Source organism: Manacus candei, unplaced genomic scaffold (genome assembly GCF_025592945.1).
Source record: "Manacus candei isolate 608988 ecotype Guabito, Panama unplaced genomic scaffold, ASM2559294v1 h1tg000033l, whole genome shotgun sequence".
Lineage (NCBI taxonomy): Eukaryota > Metazoa > Chordata > Aves > Passeriformes > Pipridae > Manacus > Manacus candei.
Window position 1 is genome coordinate 6,828,558 of NW_026138081.1, and position 23,557 is coordinate 6,852,114.

The 23,557-nt window shown below is 41.2% G+C and overlaps 1 protein-coding gene and 1 long non-coding RNA gene across 2 annotated transcripts; one reads left to right on the forward strand and one right to left on the reverse strand.

Moving 5' to 3' along the window:
* Positions 1 to 2,245: 2,245 nt before the first annotated feature.
* LOC127472826 (uncharacterized) lies at positions 2,246 to 6,100 on the reverse strand. The gene is made up of 3 exons (XR_007905174.1): positions 5,986 to 6,100; positions 4,422 to 4,486; positions 2,246 to 2,602 (listed from the first exon to the last, which is right to left on the reverse strand). It is a non-coding gene; the product is annotated as an uncharacterized LOC127472826 (long non-coding RNA).
* A 131-nt stretch (positions 6,101 to 6,231) lies between these two features.
* Positions 6,232 to 19,960, forward strand: DCAF4 (DDB1 and CUL4 associated factor 4). Its single transcript, XM_051791574.1, has 14 exons — positions 6,232 to 6,266; positions 6,570 to 6,675; positions 8,285 to 8,382; positions 9,942 to 10,099; positions 11,100 to 11,179; positions 11,844 to 11,946; positions 12,877 to 13,020; positions 13,668 to 13,717; positions 15,007 to 15,086; positions 16,653 to 16,748; positions 16,864 to 16,961; positions 17,656 to 17,832; positions 18,497 to 18,611; positions 19,550 to 19,960. Exons 2-14 carry the CDS (start codon positions 6,572 to 6,574, stop codon positions 19,741 to 19,743), a joined length of 1,497 nt encoding a protein of 498 aa, XP_051647534.1. The 5' UTR covers positions 6,232 to 6,266; positions 6,570 to 6,571; the 3' UTR covers positions 19,744 to 19,960.
* The last annotated feature ends 3,597 nt before the right edge of the window (positions 19,961 to 23,557 follow it).

A 23,557-nucleotide genomic window follows, 5' to 3' on the forward strand; every position in this document is an offset into this window, starting at 1 on the left:
GGCCAGTTTTTGTTTTGAACTGACATGTCAGACCTACAGCACCACAGGAAATATGTCAGAGCATAGATATCTCTGTTGTTGGTATCACTTTCAAATCAGCATTCTCTACACCTATACACTGAAATATCTCCTCAAGAAGGTCTGGTTTTGTAGACTGAGATATGCTCATCTGTGTGTATACACACACAACTTACATATGCCTATACCATCAGCAGGACAGGTGAATACTTCTATACTATTTAATAGTTCTTAGATTGGGCCTACAAGTAATAATAACAGAAGTCAAAAAACAACAAAAGAAATTTCAGAGTGTTAAGTAACTGTTCATGCTGCACATAAAACATATTTAAGATACTCAACTAAAACATCAAAAATGTTCAAAAGGACTACCCATGTATCTAGAACTTTGCCTTTCAAAAGACAGCTTGCTATTTTCAAAGACAAATGTAGTATGAAAGCGCAGCCATTTCTGGAACAGAGACTTAGAAAACCTAGCAGGTGTGCAGAAGCCTCTGCTACATCACAGGAGTAACAAGCCTGAACCAAAATGGCAAAGTAAACTATGCCTTTTACAGCAAAAACTAAAGGACCTTTAACATCCCTTCAGAATCAGGGTCAACAAGAGCTCACTTAAGATATACACAGTTACCTGCACAATATCTAGCACCAGCATCTGGATTTCAGCCTATCTTTCTAGGGAGAGAGTTTTCATAGAATCACCGAATACCCTGAGTTGGAAGGGACCCACAAGGATCATCATAGTCCAACTCCCAGCCCTGCACAAGACCACCCCAAGAATCACACCGTGTGCCTGAGAGTGTTGTCCAAATGCTCCTTGAACTTGTGTGGGATCTACTGCTCACTACAAATCTATGGGGCCTGATGGGATTCATCCAAGAATACTCAAAAGAGCTGACTGATGTCATCATGAGGCATCTCTCAGTGAGTTTTGAATGGTCTTGGGAATTTGGAGGGGTCCCACTTGACTGGAAGATGGCTAACATTGTCCCGATTCTCAAAAAGGGCAAAAAGGATGACTCTGGAAACTACAGGCTTGTCAGTCTCACTTCAATGACTGGTAAAATTATGGAGAAGATTATTCTTGGAGGTATTGAAAAACACCTGAAGGACAACACAGTCATCGGTCACAGCCAGTAGGGCTTCATGAGAGGAAAGTCCTGTTTGTCAAACTTAATTTCCTTTTATGACAAGGCAGCCAACATAGTTGATCAAGGGAAGTGAGTTGATATAATCTTTTTGGATTTCAGTAAAGCTTTCATTGCTGTCTCTGACAGAATCCTTCTGGACAAACTGTCCAGCCCACAGCTAGATAAACACATCGTGTGGTGGGTGAGCAATTGGCTCATGGGTCAGGCACAAAGGGTTACAGTGAATAGTTACATAAAGCTGGTGACCAGGTCACTAGTGGGATTCCACAGGGCTCCATTTTAGGGCTAATTCTTGTCAACATCTTCCTAAACCATTTGGATGCAAGACTTGAAGGCATACTGAGTAAGTTTGCTGATGATACTAAACTGGGAGAAACTGTTGGCTCTCGCAAAGGCAGAGAGGTCCTCCAGAGAGCCCAGGACAAATCAGAGGGCTGAGCAATCACTAACTATATGAAGTTTAACGTGCTGGATTCTGCATCTGCGCTGGGGCAACCCTGGGTGTACATATGGACTGGGTAATGAGGCACTGGAGAGCAGTGCCATGGAAAGGGACCTGGAGGCCCTGGTTGATGGCAAGTTGAATCTCAGTCAGCAGTGCCCTGGCAGCCAGGAGGGCCAACCGTGTCCTGGGGGGCATCAGAAAAAAGATTAATTCATTACTCATCAGAATATTCAGTAAATTACATCTGAGCTCTTCTCCTAAAAAAACACTGAGAAGAAAGCAAGGTTTGACCAACATATGTCTCACTCCTAAGGATGCCTGATTGGAAAAGACTGCAGCTGTAGTGTCAGAGCACACATACGTAAAATACTAAGAGCTGATATATACAGAACCTAGCACAAAATTTCTAGGAGTCACTAATTAGCATAGAAGTACTCCTTGACATATTAACAGTCAAAAGTACTGGATTAAAAAACCCCCAAACATTAAAAAAGTCAACAAAACACAAAAAAACCCCTCCTACAATCAATCACCCACAACAAAACAAACTCTTAGCTAATGCTATTATATAAACTGTGAAAGTTTGGTTTAATTTGCCAAGTTTTCATGGGGTTTTTTTTATGAGCTCTGATCTGCAGGGTAGGAAAACTGATACCAGTAGAAAGAAGCTTCACCTTCTTCCTTGGAGGGAAGCCTGGCTAAAATACACAACATCAGTGTCCCTGGACCCTAGTGCTTTAAATACAAATAAATACATTTTTAAGTAATGTTGCAAAGGGATTCATTGGTGTACTGCTTTTAAAATTGATTTAATAGGAATTCGATTCTTGGTACAAAAGAAAGACCCCACAGAGGCAAGACAGGGCGATTTTGTGCAAGCACACTGCTGCCCTCTCCTGGGGTGAATCCGATCCACTCCGGTCCTTACTCCGCACAGCAGATCCTGAAGGAAGCTGCGTCTCCAAGACCATCAGGACTACTCTGGGAGCTAGAGATTTAAAATAAACAAAGTAAAAAAGCAGAAGAGTGAAATACACACAGATACAGAATAAACACAGCAAGCTATTGATCATTATACAAACTGTGATAATTCATCACCCTAAATCCTTAAATTCTACAGCAGTTCGTTCCTTCACTTAGATTGAAAAAAAATTTCCCAATAGCCACTGAAAGAGTTGTCAAGCATTGGTTCTGACTGCCCAGGGAAACGGTGGAATCACCTTTTCTCGAGGTATTTAAGACTCGTAGACGTGGCACTTAGGGATATCGTTAGACTTAGCAGTGTTTGGTTAATGGTTGGACTCCATCATCTTAAAGGTCTTTTCCAACCTAAATGATTCTATGACCTAATGCAGGAGAGCCCAAAAGTGATTTTCAGCATCAACAGCAGAGCCTGTGGGACAGCAGAATATTCTAAGAACTGAGATAAAATGGCAAACAGCAACTTTCACATTCATAAGCACCAAAGAGTTTTGATACTATTACTGCAGAGTAATGCAGAGTAACCATACAAAGTCACACAGGCTCTTAAATTGCTTTGATTTCAGTGGCATTAGAACAAAGATAAATTCTACTGTTAGTCAAAATCCTGCTTTTGATTACCCTTCATAAGCCCAGGGTAATTCATGGGCCTGGGTACACTTCCCATTTACCAAAGGTTAATGAGTTGCCTTATGTAAGCCGAGCTTTAACTGGCAGAATGCAGGTTTAATCCCCAGCAAGCATGAGACAAAATACGTAGCTTAAGCCTCAGCAAAAGAAGAGTTAAGACAAATTGATTTTAATTTTGAGATGCAACTGCTAAGAATGAACACAGGCTCAGGTACTGCAGTTTAGCTGAAAGGCAACTTACTAAACTGTGGTAATCCTAAACCTACGTTCAAATCACAAAGTCTAATGTTATTGACAAAGTTTGGTCTTTACAGAATGTTTTAAAGCAATTCACAATTGTATTTTAAACTTAACTAATCACCTAAATAAATATAGTCTGAACATATGCATTTAATGGACTACAGAGGTATAAAACCAGTCCCTCAAATCACAGAAGCAGAAAAACAGCTAAGGTAAACAGAGGAGACGATGGCAGAGTGCATTCCGCAGGGCAGGTGGCCTGGACCTGTTCGCAAACCACCTTGAGATGAGCAGCATTCCCCTGCTACCAGCCCAAGCATAGCCAATTCCACAAACCCAGATTGAAAACAACTGGTTATATAGCAGTTCTCAAACTGAAAGTCACCCATCCCTTTTGGGCATAAGCTTCATGGAAGTTAGCATTGCTGTGCAGCAGTAGGACATCCTACAACTCCAACATGAGCACAGCCTGCAAAACACATTCAGCATTAGGAAGGCCTCAGCTGAGTAGTGGTATATCCAGTTTTGGGGAACACACTTCAAGAAAAGATGTGTTCTCCATGGAAAGGGTTCAAAAAGGAAGGAAGAATCGAAGCTAAAAGTTGTCATCTATAATATCCTAGTGAATTAGCATTCTTTAGCCACTCTTTAATCTAGAGGACAAGACTCAAAAGGAGACAGCATTTTCACATTTTCAAATATGGAATACAGTTGCAGAGAGCAAGGTAACAAATTGTTTTCTATATCCACAGAAGGTAGAAGGAATAGCAGTACTGGTTTTAAATTGCAGCAATAAGGTATTCAGGTAACACATCAGGAAACCTTTCAGTGAGAGATAAAACAATCAGAATAAACCAAACAAAAAGGCTTTAAGAAGAGGTTAGACAAACAATTGTTAAAGAAAAACGTAGGCGTAAATGTGTGTATTTTATTTGTACATTTTATTAAACACATACATGGGAAACCAGTTATCTCTGAAATATCTTCCAGTCTATTCTTTATGACTTTTCATAGTAAATATCTGCAATAGAAGTGATAAAACAAATTATTTAATATACTTCTTCCCTGATGATAACTATTTCAGTGGCATGAATCACACAGCTTAGAAGCAGCATATTGGTCACAGAACCTGGAATGTTGCTCACTGGCACCAGAAATTAAAAAGATGAAACAAAGCCAACGAACAAAGCAGAGAATAAGATTACTGCAAAGCATTAGACATTCTGGATTATTATCCACAAGCCAGCAAACACCAAGAAAAAAACATTCCCTGGAACCCTGTCTACAGGTGTCTCAGTAGGAAATTTACATACAAATCATCAAGTACCAATAATATATCAATCATCATTTTCAATCCAGCCTTCACCAGTGACAGTATTAACAACTTAACAGTTCACAAAAACTGTGATGCAGCTTTCTATAGGTGCTTTTACTCTTCCCCTGTTACTGTATTAAAATTCAAAATTATCTTGCAGAAGCTAAAGATCAGCATCACTAAACCACTATGAGAAACAGACCTAAACAACAAAACATGCCTTAGAATTAGACCATGCTGGTGGTCTGCCTTGTAAAGACAAAGAAATAGAGTTCACAAACTAGGTGATTTGTGCAGTTGTTGATATCTTTAAATTACTCCTTTCCTGGGCTATTTTAACTCTAAGCGTTTTGAACTGTAAACATAGACCATGAGAGTGAGAAACAGAAAATACTATCTCCCAAAAACTACTCTCCTGCCAAGTGACAACAGCAAACTAGTGCAAAGTCTAAACATCCAAAGGAACAAAAATCTATTGCCTTTTTTCCAGTACTGGCATTTTCTTATTTAAGTTATTAAAGTGACCAAAAAAACCCCCTATCTTTTTGGAAGCAAAAAGGCTAAACTTTTTTCTCCACAATTTTTTTGTTAACTATAGCGCACATTTTGTTTTACCCTTAATCATCCATTAAATGAACAAACATTTTTACCATACTGGTTTTAATTTTTTCACCTCCAACCTGCTGCATAAACAGGAAGGGGAGGAGGAAGGCCACTGTACAAAAACAGCTTAAGGGCACCTTTAATCAGTGACTAAGAAGAAAAGGGGTTTACTAGGCTGACTGAGAGGGTGGTTACCATTACACTCTTTGTTGCTCTGAGCAACTGAGGAGTTGCTTCTGATTGCTGCAGCCCCCATTTTTCCCTCCCACCTTGTCCAGTCGCTGCACACCCCCCAAAGCTGCCCCAGCACTCGTGCCTCAATACCACCCATCCAGCTGTTTGCTGCCCAGCAGTAGAAGGCTAAAAAAAGAAAAAAAAAAAAAAGGAAATTAATTATCAAGAGGCCTCAGCCAGGAAAGTCACTTTAGAGAGAGTACCTCTCTTTTTCTAAATTCTTGACAGCTGCCCAGAGCCAAAGGACGGCTTGTAGGCACCCAGCGAGAAAGAAGCAGCGGTACCCTTTCGGTGCTCGCACCACTCAAAGCACGCCACCACCAGCCACCCCCAGGCTTCCTCTTCTCTGCCCTGCATTGCTTCCCTACCGTGCTAAGCGACCCTTTTTTGCCCAAAAACTCCATCCCCGCACTCCAGGAACCCCCACGCGCAGCCACCTCCTCCCGCAGCCGCCTCGGAGCACCCGGCACAGCCCGGGGTGCGGCCCCGCCCCCCCGCACGGCGCACGCGCTGGCCTGACCTCCTGCGGTTGGGCGAGGGAGCTGTCCGTCAATCGGCGGGCGCGGCCGCGGGCCAGTGAGGCGCGCCGTAGGGGCGGGGGCGGGGCGCTGGCGGCAGGGCGGGCGGGGCGCGGCGCGGGGACGACGCGGTGAGGGACGGGCGGGGGGCCCTGGGGGCGCGGTGGGGACACGGGGTCGCCGCCGCCGTCACTGTCCTTCTGCCTCCGGGGTGTTTGGCCTCAGCGACGCGAGGAGAGCCGCGGAGCTGGTCCCGGATCAGCGGGGAAGCCGACAGGCGCAGGGGAGCGCCCCTGGTGCGGGCGGTCGGCGGGCCTGGTCGTTCCAGGATATAAGTGGTTGAAAAGAGGTCGCCTTAGGAGACCTGCCTTGTGTGTTGGAGCGTTCCAGGCAAGCAGAGGTGCAGCATGTGTGTATATTTGCTTTATAAGCAGAAATGAGGAGGCACTACGGGCGAGGCAAGGAAAAGCGTGGATGGAGCGGTCCCAAGCGCGGCCCCCGCCGGCACAGGAGATCCGGTCACGGCAGCCGCGCCGGAAGGCGAGTACCCGCACCGTGGGCTGGCAGGGGTTCGGCCGTGGCGTGTCATGCCTAATTAAATCTGCAGAGTGGTGACTTTCTAGGACTGTGAGGGTATATCTGAGAGCTGCGTCTGCCATCCCTAGTGAGAGTGGAATTGCACTGATTTCTGGAAGTTTACTATATATTTACAACTGTACGTTGAATTTAAGCTGAGATGTGGTTGCGTGAGCTAGTCCTTTCAGGTGTGTATGATCGTCCCTGAACTCTTCACCAATATCCAAAGATAGTTCAGGGAAGAAAAATGTCAGTGCTTCATTCTAACTGCCCTTTTATTTTGTGCCTTAGTGTCTACTGGTGTAAAAACTGTCATTAAAGAATCTTCCTGAGTGTTTGAAAGCACGTTAAGTAATGTGGTAATAGTACCATATCTAGCAGATCAGGAAAATTAAGCAAAGTTTCACCAGCCTTGAAAACTGATTCTTTCAGAAAAGTGCGGTTTATACTTTAGAACTTATACTTGCCTGTGTTGGAGCTGGTTTTATGGTTCTTTCTCATTCTCATATTCTTTCATTAGTGCCTCTTGCAGGACGAAAAGATGCCAATCCTTTGCTTTAATGCGCTAAGTTTTTTTTATTATACATACTTTTAGAGAAAGAGACACACATATATGAGTTGCCACTTTAGTTTCACTTGTATAAGAAAGGTTAGAAACACAAACGGGCCCTCGTTCAGTGAGTATAGAATTAAAAGGATTTTCTTAAAGAGTTTTAAAGTTACGTGCTTGGGTTTGATCTAGGGTGTTTTTGCCCTTGTGTATCTGTTGTGTTCTTTAACTATTTTCAAAGCTGTATAATCAAACAGCAGTAGACCTGGTATTAGAACTAGAATTTCTTTATTGTTTTGTTTTCAATAAGTTAAAACTTGCAAAACACCTTCACCTACTGTATTTAAGATTATATGTAATAAGACCTGTCCTAAAAAGTGAGAATTGTACAGGTGATTCAGAAAATATCCCAGTGGAATTTTGCTCATCAGTACTGAATGTGCTTATTTATATTACTTCAAAAAGAGGAAAGCTGCAGTTACCTCATCTACTGCAATGTTTATTAGAAAAGCAGAGGCTTTTCATTCTTGGAGTTTTCATTAAACTTTTGTTTATTTTGAATGTTTCTGAACCTCATCAGTGAAATTCTTGTTATGAAGAGAATGGCAAAATATTTTTGATGTGACGTCAGTGTTTTACCCATACTGTCTCTCAGTTTATGCTGAGAAGACTTGCAGGCTTTCAGGAGTGGGCTGTTCATTTAATGTAAAATTGCCCAGTTAATCTTTTGCCAGAAAGAGTTAAAGGTGCTTGCAGAATCAGCAGCCCCCTCTAATGTTTTAGCAAGTAGTTTAAGGCTTTTAGGATGCCTTTATCTCTAATGTTCTTGAGAGGTTTTTAAGCTGAATATTTTCATTGTTTGATTTTCATAGTTTAATGTATGGTGACATGCAGAGTGTGCTTATCACAGCACTGCAAAACAGTACTCCATTAATGTCAATAATAATCTGCTTTCTAGATTCTTTGTGGGAAATGTGTAGGACAATTGTGAGTCTGTCTTGAAGGCAATGCTATTTTTTTTAGTCTGGAACAGGAGGAACCACAGACCCCAGTGAATGCAGGTCCCAGCAGCAGTGGAGATCCTTCTTCATCCAGTTCAACACAGAACTCTGTAGTACCAGGTAAGAGATGGTGTTTACAGGTAAAAAAATCAGTTTCTATATGCTGATTGAAGGAAAAAAGTAGTAGCAACTGCATTAATAGTCTGGTGTTACAGGAAAGTAATATCAGGTGATATAAAAAGGTATAGTGAGTGAGGATCTGGAGAACAGGCCCAAATCACTTTCAGGCCCAGAAGTGCTTCTCGTGTTTAAAAATTTGTGTGCTTAGCCAAGCTGATATAAGCTGAAAAAAGAGAAATTTGTTTCTCCCTCCAGAAATGCTGCTTTGGGAAGAAAATTAACTACTAAGGAAGCAAATAAAATAAGAAAGCATATAAGAAATTACTACTTGTATCCAGTTATTCAGTCTTTTGAAAGGCACAGTGATCCACCACTTTGGAGAATCATCTCTCTTTATGCCTTCAGTGTATTTTGTAGTCTGTAAGAAACACACTCTGGCTAAATATTTGTTCATTAACAACAAATGATGAAGTGTCAGTGCTGTTGAGGAAGATGTCCCATTTATGTTCTGGTTTCCTGACTCATTAAATAGCGCTAGCAAAAGCTACACCTGTGGAAACATATATTTCTCTGCAACAGGAGAGCCCTGAAACACCTCTGATTCTTAACAACAGACAAAACCGGAAGGTTTTTGTATATCAATGTTTTATGTTGTGATTGTGTTAGGAGATGTATCCTGCAAGACATTTATTGCTATGTAATTAGATTCTGTGTATTAAATGTAGTGTGCTTTTATTACCTTTACCGATTCATTGGCTAAATTTTATTTTTCCTGACCTGAATAAGTTTTGGTCACTGAACCTAAAAGATGTGGACAAGGATTTGAATTGTAAGCAGCAGCAAAAAGAGGTTATTTAAAATGAAAATTCTGGTAGTAGATAAAGTTTTAAATAAAAACTCTTGAAATGTAACAATTGCCTCTTCTGAATAAAATCCTTTGTCTTGAGACAATGTACCATTATGAATCTGTCAAAGTATTTTATCTGTCTGCCTCTGAATTCACCCAGACAATGAAGCACTAAAATTGAATGTTTCTCATCTCAATTTATCCTTGGATAGGGAGCCAAATGTACTCTTGATTATATCTAAATCTCTCCTATGTGTTGAAGAAAAAGTATCTTGTTCTGGGAAGCGAATCACTTTATTTTGGTTTGTGTGATACCTCATTGTCAATTTTTTTGCTGCTGTTTGGGACTGTCCTACCTAGATTTTTAACTGAGAATGTCCCCTCATGACTGATTTATGAAGAAAGATCATTTTTGTTCTGCAGCAAATCCTTTCTTCTTTTGCTCTTCTGATCTGTCTGAATTTCCTCTTGGTCAGTGGTGACATCCCTTTTGTACCTGTGTAATGGCACTGCATTTGAAAAGCTATTGTCTTTTTTTCTCCTGTAAGTGGCTCATCTATTCCCAATCTGTGTATCATACTTGGGACCTGTTGGGAGCAAGAGCTTTGGGTTTTGTGACTGACATTCACATGAAGACTTGCAGTATCAAAGAGCCATAAACAAACTTAGTTATCCATGTGATTTTGTCACTTTTTCTCCCCCACCCCCCAAGAACTGCCAGGATTTTATTATGACTCAGAAAAGAACCGCTATTTTCGCCTACTGCCTGGACATAATAACTACAACCCACTCACCAAGGAGAGCATTCAGTACAAGGTGGTGGAATGCAAAAGACTGAGACTCTTAGAAGAGGAAGACAAACAAAAGAAGGTATGTTCTGAAAAAGATTGCAATTAGGCTTTATTGTACTCTGGCCCAGGACAGCTTATAAACTAAAGCCTTTCAATTCTGACTCAGTTCGATTTCTTTTTTGGCTAAGAATATATAATCCTTGAAGCCTTTTATTTGACTGTTCCACACAGGAATGAAATCAAGTCATTACAAACAAAAAACCTGTAAAAAGACAGGAACTGTGCTCAAAATTGCAGTTGTCCAACAGTTACACTTGAGTCAGAACACTGGATGCCAGGTTTCAGTATGCTGTCATTTGGAATAAGTGAGCAGTGTTCTTTTCCTTAGGCAATGAAGTGCTCCAACCAGCTATTCAGCTCTTTAGTCTCCACTGTGAAGAACATTTTGACTCTCAAATGATTGCTTTGTCTGAGCATTATAAAAAAGATTTCTTACTCTATAATTCTGTAAAGTGCTCTATCCTTTGGTCTCCTCAGAAAGCGTTTGCATGAAATTTTAAAAAATTATGAATCATAGAATGGCTTGGGTTGGAAGGGACCCTAAAGATTATCTAGTTCCAACCCCCCTGCTGTGGGGGAGAATAGAAATGGAATGGAAAAGCAGTTCAGTGCAACAGTAAGACTGCATGCTTAGTAGCAATCTTGTTGCGATAGAATATTTTGCTGTATAATAAGAATTTAAGGTGTTATAGCGAAGCCAGAAGGTGACTTCACACCTCCAGGTGGTACTGCTGATTATGTAGAGTGAAAACAATGGCTATTGTTTTGGGGTATTTTTTTCTTCAGCTTTTATATTTATAGAAGCACCCCACATCTCACAGGAATATATTCTTGTCTGCTTACTGTAGGAGACCATGGAGATGGTGCTGGAAAGTGTTTTATAGATGTTCTGAAAATTTTAATTTATGTAGGCTAAAGGAAAAAGTTACCTACATATCCCAAACATCTAAGACCCACAGCCATGTTCGAATCATAAACAAGCAAGTAACTGAGTAGGCTTCCATGTTATTCTCTTCCAGAAAACAAGGGCTGGACTGAACTCATCTGTGCTGTTACAGAAAAGGCAGCTGGGTTTGCTCAGCTCCACAAGTTATTGCAGGTACAATGATTTGATTTGCCCTCTGTTTTCAGTGCCAAGATCTGCTGTTAGTGCTACTGTTTCTGTCAGGTTTTTTTGCATTTCTTCTTCCATTAGGAGAAGGAAGGATGTATTCCTTAAAATTAGCAAAAGGTTATATTCTGTTCTAATCAGGTTACTAAAATGATGAGAATTCAAATGGGAAAGTTGTTTCCCAATTTCACTTCCAAAAAAAATTCACTTTATATGTGCACACACCTATGTATATGAATATACTGGTTTGCCACATTGTGTTTCAGGAATACAGCACAGCTTTTCTTTGGATGGATGCCTTTCAACTGATGTGACCGTTCCCCTTCCCCCCAATTAGAATAGATAAGGTAGCTCAGATCCAGTAACAGTGCAGAAGGCAAGTTAAGTTAGTGACTTCTGTGGTGTTGTTTCTGCTACTAAAGATGTGCTGGGCTTTAAAATAACAGGATGAAATTCTGTGAATGTGGAAGATGCACATGTTCATGGGTTATATAAGTTAAATTTTAGCATGCTAGTTATTCAGGCATTTTCTCTTCTGTGATTGAGAAGCAGTTCTATATGGTGTCCAGAATTCTTTTCATAGGCATTAAACTCCAGGCTTACCTGAATTCTCATCTCTTCAACCCCCTCAACCCCCCACCTGTTTTTACAGGCTAGTCCATGAACTAAAAGTGAACTGCATGCAGAGGAGGAAGATAGAAATTCACAGTCCGGATTCCTCAGTTGCTGGAACCAACAATTTTAAAATCATTGTGGTATGTTATGAGAAATGATAAGTCTTTAGGATAAAGAGAGCTTATCTTCAGTGAAAATTCAGGCTCTTGTAATCAGATCACATAGGTCAAATTTTGCTTTCAAATATGTGTTATTCCTGTTGTGTCAGTTCTTAAAATCTGTGCTCAGTAATTTTAAACAGGTAGGGAGAGGCTGTTCCTTTCCGAGAAAGGAAAATTATAAAAAAGGTTGGATATGACAGTGATTTTTATATTTTTCTTTATCTGATCAATATGTTCTTTTGGAAGTAAACAGGAGTTGAGTGGATCATTACTGTGGGACTGGGAGGGCAAGTGGAGAGGATCAAGAGAAAAAAGAAAATTAAAGAGAAAAATTTTGGGAGTGGCAAAGCCTGTGGTCCAGAGGGTCTATGTAAACATCAGTATTCATTTAATGATCTGGAGCAAAATATCTTTCATAGGCTACATAGGAAGCTTTCCAGGACCATCTCCTGGCCTTGTAAACAGAAAACTGCGTAGGTAGCCAAAGCCAGAAGGGAGTCGGAAATATAGTGTCAGAAAAGTTAAAATGTAGCACCAGCCTATTTGCTGGTGCTACATTTGTGATTCAACAGCAGGAGAATTCCATGATCACTTTTGATAAGGTTTAAATTTTTGTTTCATGTCCTCTACCAATAGCAGTCTTTGCTTACCAGTCAGCCAGCGTAAGTGTATAGAGCTGTTAAAATTGGCAAGATCATTTATTGTTAGCCAAGGACTAAACACCCCTGTGTTTTCTGTGCATGTATGAAAAACTGAGTTGACCACTGATTTTAGAGGTGAATGGAAAGCAGGTGATGTTAAACGGATCAGAATTAATGTGTTGTTTCATTTTAGACCTAATGCAGCTCCCTCAAGCTGTTTTTCCTGTAAGTTTCCAGTAAGTGTGACCGGTAAGCTTTTATTTTACAGGCAGATGTTGCTTGTGAACGAATATTCACTGTGAACGATGTAGAGCATGGAGGATGTAAATATGGTATCATCAATCTCAGCGGTTTGGGGAAGGAGTCTCTCACTGTGGAGATGTATGACAACCTCTACTTCACAAACCGCAAAGTACTATTTTCTGTTCCTCCTTCCTTTGGTTATTGCATTCTCGGAATGCCATGAGCCTTGGGAGGCTCAGGCAGAAATGCCATGAGGGTTGGGGAAGGGGTTAGGAGAAGAGAATAGAAGAATCTAGAAATGTGAAGCTCGGATAAACACAGAACCACAGTAAACTTGTCTCAGAAAGTCCTCAGTACCAGTGATAGTCCTCAGGAATGTTATGCTACAACGGGGATGCAAGACTAGGTAGAAGCTTCCAAGGATAGTGCTTACTTCAGATTTGGACTGTAGCTGGGAAAACTACCAGGAACTACCAAGATTTGCATGCAAATTTTGGGCAAATGTGTTTATCCTTAAACATGATACATATTTGAAACAGGCTTTCATAATCTCTTCATGCTCAGATTCTTTTAAGGATGGTCTCTTGAGTAATAGGATATGCTTGGTGCCTCAGTCTGTGTTTGATCAGAGTTCTCAGTGCTGTTCTGTCGTTACAAGAGGAGTATGAGGCTAAAATGCTCGTGCCTCTTACTGAGCTATTTAGTGGACTAAGGAATTGTGCCCAGTGCCTAATTTGGTGTCATCTTTGCATGGAAATAATCTTTCATTAATTGAGTAGCTGATGACAAAAATAGTATGTCTTCTTGTGTCTGAAGGTGAATTCTGTGTGCTGGGCATCATTGACTCATCCAGATTCTCATGTTTTATATCCTTTTAAAAAAAGCAAAATTGCAGTTCAGCTTTCTCAAGTCTGCATCATACTGCACAGAAAAACTAACTTCCAGGAATCCCTCTTGTGTAGTTGTCCCAGCAAATAAGTTTTCTGGAAAACAGAGGAAGTTATAAAAGTTGAAAGGTGTTGGAGTTAATGAGACAGATGTATGGTTCTATGATAGATATATGGAGAACTGTTCCAGTGTAATAGTAGATGAAAGACCATGTTTTCTGCCCTGGAGAATTCCCACTTGATTAATAGTGTATGTAAATGCTATATCCAAAATGACCTCATGTTTAGAAATTGGCTGAGGCAAAAGAATAGGAGCAGAGGTTAAAGCAAAAACCTCTCTGAGGGTTAAAACAACAACCTCTCTCTGAAGTGAACCTCTTTGAAAGTGGGTTGGTTTGTTTCTGTTTAAAACCATTCCCACATTGACTGGGGAGAATGGGAGCAATTCATTGGCATCATGTTCTGCAGCTGTCAGCATGTTCTGTAGGTCTGTCTCAGAAGAAGAGAAAAGTTGATGGTAGAGGAAGCAGTAATGGATAGTGCAGAGAGAAAGAAAATGGAATTTTGACATGGGAGATAGCAGACAACAGATGTGCTATTAAAATGCCAAAAGAAATTACATAGTAAAATATGGAATGGCTCCTGGGAAAAGCCAGGCAATTCCAGACCGACCCATCAGAGGGCAGGAGCTCACCACATGTGCCCACAGCTGAGGAGGAGTTTGTTATTGGGTGGTTTGGTGGGTTCAAGCTTTCCTCTAGTCGTGTTACAGATTTACCCCACTGAACTTGAAATGCAGCTTTCAAATTCTGTTTATACCTGGTATAGTCTTCATAAAATACTTAAATGTAATCTAAATTGAGTCTTCCTTGCCTCACCAATGTATGCTCCCCTTTTTCCAACTTATCTCCATGAAAAACAGATCTATATTAATGCAGTGTCATCAGCATATGACACTATGAATGATCTATGTAGGCCATGCTTTTTAATTTTCCCCTACCACTAGTAAGATACCATAGTATTCCTCTTCTCTTACCTTTCTGGTACTGAAAATACACAAGCAAGAATTTTAGTTCTTTCTAGCTCATTCCTATGAAAGAAATGAAAAGTCAAGACTTAGTTGTAAACTGTAACACACATCAAAAGTCTCAAGAGGAAGTATCGTGAGCTGTGGTTGTGTCAGAACATCTTGTTTTTCTCAGCTATAAATGTTAGGCAGCTTGTTCCATTCTAGGGCGAAATCTGTTTTTCTTAACTCACTTCAGCAAGCTGTGTCTCATGGGAATTGCAGAAACACCAGGCTGTGCCAGTCTGCTTCCAGCATCATTGTTCAGCAGCACTAACCCAGGTAGGGTGTTTTTGTTGGCCTTTCTTCTACAATTTCTGCAGTTATGGTATGAAAAGAGTACAAATGAAAGATTATTTTCAGTAGTTGGAGAGACTGTTGTCTTGGAAATTGTAAAACAGCATAAGAAGTTGAATGATGAAGAACTTAAGACTTAGTTAACAAGCAGTATTCAAAACACTGGTTTATTTTTAGTTGCTGCAATACTTGACTTTGGCAGAACACCTCACTTGTTAAGTAAACATTTGAGATTTTCCATGAGTAGCTTGGCCTGTTATTAATACTCAGAAGCTACACACAAGAAGTACTCACATTTCCTTATAGACTGTCAAGAATCCCTTCTCATAGCAGCTACTTGAAGATGCTCAGTGGATTAATCAAAGGTGGAAAGCTGGTAGATGTCTCAGCCCGTAGCTCCTTGTACAGGCTTATGCTCAGTTGTGTGTAAAGATGATTGTTTGGAAGAATACTATGTCTGATGGCTCTAGCTGTATCTTTATATATCTGTTGAATGTTCTTGCGGGCAGGACTTTATTAATTGGACTTTTTTGATAGTTGTTAGAACCATGCTTCTTCAAGTCACAGAGTGCAGTCCTCTAATCTGGTTTCCATTCAGACATGATCAGTTAAGTTTATACAGAGGGAATCTGTGATAGATAAGAGTAATGGACCTATTTTAAATTTTTAATGTCACGCTCTTTGTGCAGCCATTAAAAAATATGCATAGAGTTAGCGTGAACTTGAAGAGTCACTGAGCATGCCCAGTTGCTCTGTAGAACATTTTAAGCCCTTCACCATAATTAGATGTTGTGAGTTCCATCAAAATCCTTCTGTCTAGTATATTCTATTGACTGTTAAGGTATTTCCAAGTTTGACCCACTTCACTCTCCTAAAGAGTTGATTTGTGGGAACCTTGCTAGGTAGCTGCCAGGAGCAAAGTAGAACTTATCCTGTCTAAAACTATGTTATCCATCTGCTCTTAACCATGTCACCTCTGCTACCTGACACGTATGTATGATTTGCCATGAAGGAAGTGAAAACTGAGGACTTAGTCTAGTCTACTAATTGACATAAATTTTGTGCAGGAGCTACATGAGTAAAGGTCAAATCTAGTGTATTGTTACTTAATCAAACCTTTTTTTTTTTTTTAAAATAGGCTGGCCAAGAATTTATAGGCTAGGCTTTGGCTAATCTGTAGTTTATAAAGTAAATGTTTTTTACTATAGCCCACTTGTCTTTAAAAAATAGCTTACTTAGTGCTGTGAGGCGAGTGTTACTTTTCTCTTTCCTGCCATGGTCAGCCCTCTGACTACTGAATAAATTTCACAATATCATCTATTTCTCAATATCATCTCTTTATATATATAGACTGTAGGTGTCCTGCTTACAGCCATAAAGTCCCACTTTTGTTTCCTGTCTCTTGAGTAGCAGAGGGACACTAAATGGGTAACACTTTCTCTGCCTTCAGATTGAAATGTTAAAAGAAGTATGGCAATCTAAGAACCTTTCTGAGTTATCATCCCGTCCTAATGTTTTATGAACACTTCATGTGTTGCTCCTCTCTTCCAGGAGATCGACCTGGAATGCTGTGCAGTTTCAAGATATCCACTGCCTGGTCCTGTGCTTGGTGCCTGAATCCCCAAGCAGACAACTGCTTCAGCACAGGTGATCTCTCTGCAAGGCTAGCAACCCCCTCTGTCTCAGTGGGAAAGACTTATTGAATTCATCTCCCAGCTGCTACTTGAATTACAGCTAAATTAACATAACCTGTCTTCCTTAGGCCTGACACGACGAGTTCTTGTGACCAACGTAGTGACAGGGCACCGACAGACATTTGGAACCAGTAGTGATGTGTTGGCACAACAGTTTGCCAGGCAGGTAAGGAGAACATACACCCTTCATTTTTTCAGAGCGCTGCCTAATTCATGGGCTCTTTGTTCTATTTGTGATGGGGCTCCTCACGCTGTACAAAAGGGTGTGATGAGAGCTACTGTTGGATGGCTGTTCACAACAGAGCTGATGCAGTCTGATGCTTGCACCATTGAATAGCAGCAAAAAGATCAACTGATTACTGTGGCAACAGAGGTAATTTTTGTTAATATTACAGAGGTTAAAAGGAAACAAAAGAAGTACAAAGAGCACAGTAATAATGTGTTGTAAAATTGTTTTGGTTTTGGCAAATAACCTCATTTTGTTAATATTCAGTGTATTGCCTCCGCCAAGAAGGAGAAAATCCCCATAAAATACTAATGAATTTGTTCACAAAGATTTAGTGAGAAGGGTGAAATCAGAAAATGAGAATTCCAGTGTCTGTTTTGCTGTTATGTTAGACTAAGTTCCTACTTACATAGCCAAACTTTTACAGCTAAATAGTTGAGGTTTGAAGGAAACTAATGAGTCAGCTGAAAAATGTGGCAGCATGTAATAAAAATTCTGCTTCTTAATGCCTGTGTTAAAATAATTTGAAAACTGCACCACGGAGCTCAAAAACATGACACAGATTCTGTCTGCATACCTTGTAAGATCCTTACAGATGTTACAAAATAGGCTTCTTTCTCTTGGACTCTTCCAGACCCCAGTCCTTTACAATGGCTGCCGTTCAGGTGAGATTTTCAGCATTGATGTGCGTCAGCGTAACCGAAAGGGACAGAGCTGGAAAGCAATTCGTCTCTTCCATGGCTCAGCAGTTACATCTATTCACCTTATGGAGGCTGAACATTATCTTATGGCAGCAGATATGGCTGGAAAGGTATGGTTTTGTTGTGTTTAGGATATGCTGTTCCTTTTAGTGTCTGGGCATTGACAGGTGCTTATCCCAGTCCCAAGGGCAGATACCTGTTCTTAGTACATTGTGTGGAACTGAGTGGTAGTTCCATATATGGATCCTCTTCCAGATCCACTGATTTATCATAGAATGGTTTGGGTTGGAAGGAACCCTAAAGATATTCTAATTCCAGCCCCCTGCCATGGGCAGAGGTACCTTCCACTAGCCCAGGTTGCTCAAAGCTTCACACAACCTGGCCTTGAACATTTCCAGGGATGGCGCATCCACAACTTCTCTGGGTAACCTGTTCTAGTCACTTACCACCTTCACCTTAAAGAGCTTGCTAATATTAATCTAAACCTACCCTCTGTCAGTTTAAAGCTATTGCCCCTGTCCTATCAGCCATTCCCCCTTGTCCTATCACTACATACCCTTGTAAATTGTCCCTCTCCAGTTCTCTTGTAGCCCTCTTTAGGTACTGGAAGGTTGCTTCTCCAGCCTGAACTCTCTCAGTCTGTTATCACAGGAGAGATGCTCCAGCCCTCTGATCATCTTCATGGCCCTATTCTGGGCCTGTTCTCAGAGGTCCAACCATTAAGTGCTCTCTGCTTTAACATATCCTCTCTCAAAGAATTCCTTCAACTTGCAGATAAAACTGTGGGACCTGAGAACAACAAAGTGTGTGAAGCAGTACCACGGTCATCACAATGAATATGCTATTCTCCCTCTGCATGTAAATGAGGAGGAAGGACTTCTTACAGCAGGTGGGTGGACTCCCCCCTCCTCGTAGACTGTGTGGCAGTGATTTTCTTATGCCTGAGAGGCATTTCTTAGCTACAGCTGTTGGAAACTCTAAAGCTGTTAATTCTTTAAAATTCAGAAGAAAGTTAGCCTTAAACATACTGTAATATGCTATGAAAATTAATAAATTATGTTTTGCACACCTACTGTAATCACTCCTGTGTAGCGCTTAACAGCTTTATCTGCTGTGTCCTGCAAAAGTCCCGTTATCCTTTGTACAGTACATCTCAAGAGTAGAGCAGAAAACACTTGATTTTAAAATTCAGGGAAACAACATGTAAACAAACATTCTGGTGATTATACAGAGACTAAAGAACGTGTATATGTTTAGTTGGTAGTTAAGTGGATAACGTGGTGACGGACTGAAGCATTGGCATGTAAGCCAGACTCCTTGTAAACTGTCTATACCACTCAGGTTCATTTTGAATATACTTGGTTACAGTCAGATATTTTTAATATTATTATATTTGGGGTGGGGGGAGGAAAAGTAGCAATAAATGAAGCAAAATCCCTAAATCCTTATAGTATAGCTAAGTTTCACAAGGTCACTGTAAAGAGAGTGACCTTCTCTCCTTGGATTTGTCAATACGTGGCAGAATAATGAGAAGATTTTTTAATTTGACTGAATGTTTCTCCCCTTTTTTTGCTTAGGAGCTTGATAAAGAGAAAGCACTTTAAATACTGATTTATCATACCTTTAATTGCCTAATAGGAAATGTACATTTTTCCCACTTTTGCAGTATTTCTGTTTCATAAAGTACAGATAAGCACTTTGCATCTAGTGTGTGTAGAAATAGTCAGGGTGTTTTCCCCATAGACCTTCTGCTTCTGTGGTGATACACTTGCAGAGCCATGTAAAGTAATTTTTGTGTAATGTTGAATTTTGTTGTTTCCTTTCCAGTTGGTCAGGATTGCTACACCAGAATTTGGAGTCTCCAAGACACCCATCTGCTTAGAACCATCCCTTCTCCCCACCCATCATCCAAAGATGCCATTCCTAGTGTGGTGTTTTCTTCAAGACTTGGGGGTCGCCGAGGAGTTCCTGGCTTACTCATGGCTGTCAAACAGGACCTCTACCACTTCTCCTATATCTGACACAATATTCCCCTCAGACCTGGTCTACAAAGCTGTCAGTCTATACATGACTTCAAAAGTTTTACATCAGTCATCAAGCTATTGAGTCATGTGCTGCTCTTGAATCTGCTTTACCCATCTAATTCTGAACCTCCTTCAGCAGGTTTAGCAAATCTTGCTGTATAAATCTCAGACCTCTTGTAAATAAAACCTGAATATTGATTAACTCTGTAGGCAATATTCAGCCTCTTTGAAATCTAACTTTAAGGCCTGTGAAGTGGGTAACTTTAAGGGTCGGTGTTGTGCTAGCTGATTTTGCTGTCAAGAGACTGTTGTAACTTAATCCTAGTTTAGTCATAGGTAGCTGTGGTCACATCCACCTGAGCAACTAGGCTGGCCCAGCGGAGTGGATTAGCAGAGTGAAGCAGCTGGAGTTGAGAAACTGATGCTTTAAGTGTTCTGGGGCTTTTTTTGGAGTACCTTTGGTCTGGGTTCTGCTTCAACTGCCTCTACTACATCTATGGCCAGAAGCAGTCCAAGGAATAGCTGTTTCCTCACTCACAGTGTTGGTCGTTTAAGCTGGGCCATACTAAACTTTGTTCTTTTTAGATGATGGTAGCATGCTACAGTCCTGCCACTATTCCCTTTAAAAAGCAACAGGCATAGAACAAAGCCCCTTTTCTGGTCCAGTAGCAAAGCTAAATGTCCCTGTTGATTTCTCATAGTGCTTCCTACCTAAGCCCACATCCTTAACATGGAGTTTGATCAGCAGACTGGAATGGCAGGCTTGCTCATGCAGCTGTAGCTGGACACAAGCCCAATCTGGACAGACCACACCCTCTTTAGGATTTGAGATCAGCCATGCAAAGTCAGGGCTTTTGCATACAGAGGTACAACTGGGCCCTCAGCTACAAAGTTGTAGCACTAGCTCCCAGTAACTGGGTGATACCATATCTGTATTTGAAAACAATTACTCTCCCAGGGAGCCTCCTTACTTCTAGCTCCTGCTTGGTAACCAGTCTGGGTTGGGCAAGACTGTCCTGCAGACAGTATCTGTAGGAAGCACTGACAGGATCAGGAACCCATGGGGGGTAAAGGCTGATGAACGAAGATGGCCTTCACAGGAAAGACACACTGCACTCAAGTTTTCCAAAATTCTTATTAAAGGAGTGCAGGAACCACCTTTTCATCCTGGGATCCACTTAGAGCATTTAGATGTACAATTGATGTGTCAGAAATGTACTTCCCATGGGGTCCTGCCAGGTCAGCAAGCGAGACACAAATGGGTTATAATCACACCCAGGCTGCATGGCATGTCCACATGGAGGCTGTGTCCAGCTGGCTCAGGGAGGTGGCTGTGTCAGAGCAAGGCTGGGCATCTGCATTCCAAGTGCCTTGTGACAGCAGGCATAGGCTGCACATGCACACACTGATAAGTGTTGCTGCTGTCTACAGGTGTGGCCTATTGTGGGGCATACCTAGCACAGCACCCTCACCTGGGATACCATCTGGAAAGGAGTTAACAGTGCTGGGCATCCTAGGAAGGAAGGGGCTTTGAACTCCCCCACTAAGCAATCCTGTTTCTGCCCTCAGATAAAAACCACCCTCTTAGGCATGTTACAAAGGTTTTTAGCTATTTCATTTCTTAAGAGATATTATTCTTTTGCACTTAAAGCTTCTGGTCAGAGCAACCTATTTATGGAGACATTGCACCCTGCCCCTTTCATCCTGATGGCCCATAAGGTTTGTTCCACCTCACACTGGTGCATATGCAGGGAAAGCTCTTACTTCTATTCCTCTTGAGCCAGGAGTATTTGGAGTTTAAAAAGTGGGTTAGTAAAACTGTTCAGTCCGTCACAAAATGTTTTTCCCAGACGAGGAGAGTTTCAGCTGCAGCATGGGCACAGCACTGTTAACGGGGATGAGGCACTCAAGGTTGTGGCATGAGCTCCCTAAGAGTTCATCGAGGACTTGGTGGTGCAGACAATTCATCCCTCTGCATCCCTGCTAGTGTCTGGAGCTCACTGAGCACACTTCACAAGTGTGTCTCTGGTTTCCAAAAGGAAGCCTCACAAGTGCCCTGCAATGCAAGTCCTATGCAGGGAGATCCCCTTCCCAAGCCCCATGCAAACCTGACCATAGCCTGGGGATTTTTGTTTGTTTCCAGTGGATTCCTCGCCCCTTCCCTTTTTCAAGTGACTTTGAATAAGAGGGAATTATTCAAATACAGGTTCCAGGAAGGGTAGGCCCTATTAAAAACCCTCTCTGACCTGCAGGGCTTCACATTTAGTTCTCCTGTTCTCTCACAACCTTCAGGTGTAAGCAATGTGCTGTTCTAGGAAACTGTTCTCAGCAGCTCTTCTTGCTCACCAACACTCCAGTGTTGTGTGTGGTGATCTCTTTCCCTTCCTTTGTATTTCTTTTACCCATTAATCTATATAGAAGACAATAGAGCAGGAAAACTCTCCTCTTGGGAGCAGTGTAAGACTTTACAGTGTGAATATACTCTATATGAAATAGCTGTTGCAAGGGTAGTCAAGATGAAAGATGAATCCCAGCAAATGTTTAAAATGGTTTCCTCCCTCTCTGAGTATACATTCAAAACCCCCAAATCTTTCTTCTACCCCATTAACAGCCAACTTCTGTTTCCCCAGGGTCAGACTGAGCTGTCAATTCCTTACAGCTATGGCTCCCCTGATACATCTGGCTTCAGCATTCCTGTGCAGAGCCTCCTTTCTCATACAAAACAGAGTGGATGCTGCTCACAGTGTACTCTGTGCTGCTCCTTCCTTCCACAGACATTGTTTATAAGGCATGGGAGTCTCCTGTTCTCCTAAATGGTAAATCTTGCAGGCTCTTCCCATTCCCTCTACTACCCTTTGATAACCAAGAGACTCAATTCCTGGCTTGCTTTTTTTTTTCTCAATTCGAGTAAATACTTGAATTTGTCTTGATTGGTTATGTTAATTTTCGACATTTTCTGTTGCATGCACAGTGATTAATGTACCCAGCACAACTTTCATAAGCATTTGCATTGCCTTAGTTAATAATGCATACTGCAACTAAGCATCTGCTCAGAAACAGAAATGTAGTTAACCCCATCCCACTGCAGACTCCTAATGTTACATCTGATTATCAACTCAGAGTTGCAACATACTTTATATTCATCTTCTTGCTAGTAAAAGTGTGTTCAAACCCTTGCAGGTAGCAACCTACAAAGATCATGAACTCTCTAAAACCAGGATTAATTCCAAAATTTAAATTAAAATTTAAACTCTTTTCAGTGCTCTTAACTCCAGTAATGCCTGTTCTGCAAGAACAAATACGCCATTACCGTGGGAAACACAAACTAGAAATTGTGGCAGAAAGGCAACTTACATAACTGAAGATAATTTCTTTCCTTTGTTCCCTTTTAGGCAAAACTTGTAAAAGAAAAGAAAATAATTTCTTTCTGTCCTTTCCAGGAACAAAACGTACATACATGTCCCTGCAAACCCATTCACCCAATTAGTGCTTTTGCAGCCAACACTTCTAATTAGGCCTGCAAGAGCTGTAAGAAAGGAGAAGGGAAGCAGGGCAAGAAGGCAGGCAATTCGGCTTCAGTGACAACAGCAAGCAGCCTGCAGGCAGTGGCTGAAGTATATTAAAACATCTATTTCATTATGCAGCAATATCAAGACCCTAAGGTAGTTAAAAATGAACTGCAGCACTCTTTCTCTCTGCTACAGTATCAAAAATAACCTTACTTCTTTGCCTCAGCTTCTCAGCAAGTCCTGAACTGGAGGTCAACTTCAGAAGGGCCGGACCCGCACTCCAAGACAGGTTGCAGCATTCC

Bases quoted from the DNA above. Each gene is read 5' to 3' on its own strand.
- DCAF4 (XM_051791574.1), top strand. From the start codon at position 6,572: ATGAGGAGGCACTACGGGCGAGGCAAGGAAAAGCGTGGATGGAGCGGT. The intron at 8,383-9,941 runs GTAAGAGATGGT...CCACCCCCCAAG, and splicing joins ACAGAACTCTGTAGTACCAG to AACTGCCAGGATTTTATTAT. The intron at 17,833-18,496 runs GTATGGTTTTGT...TTCAACTTGCAG, and splicing joins CAGCAGATATGGCTGGAAAG to ATAAAACTGTGGGACCTGAG.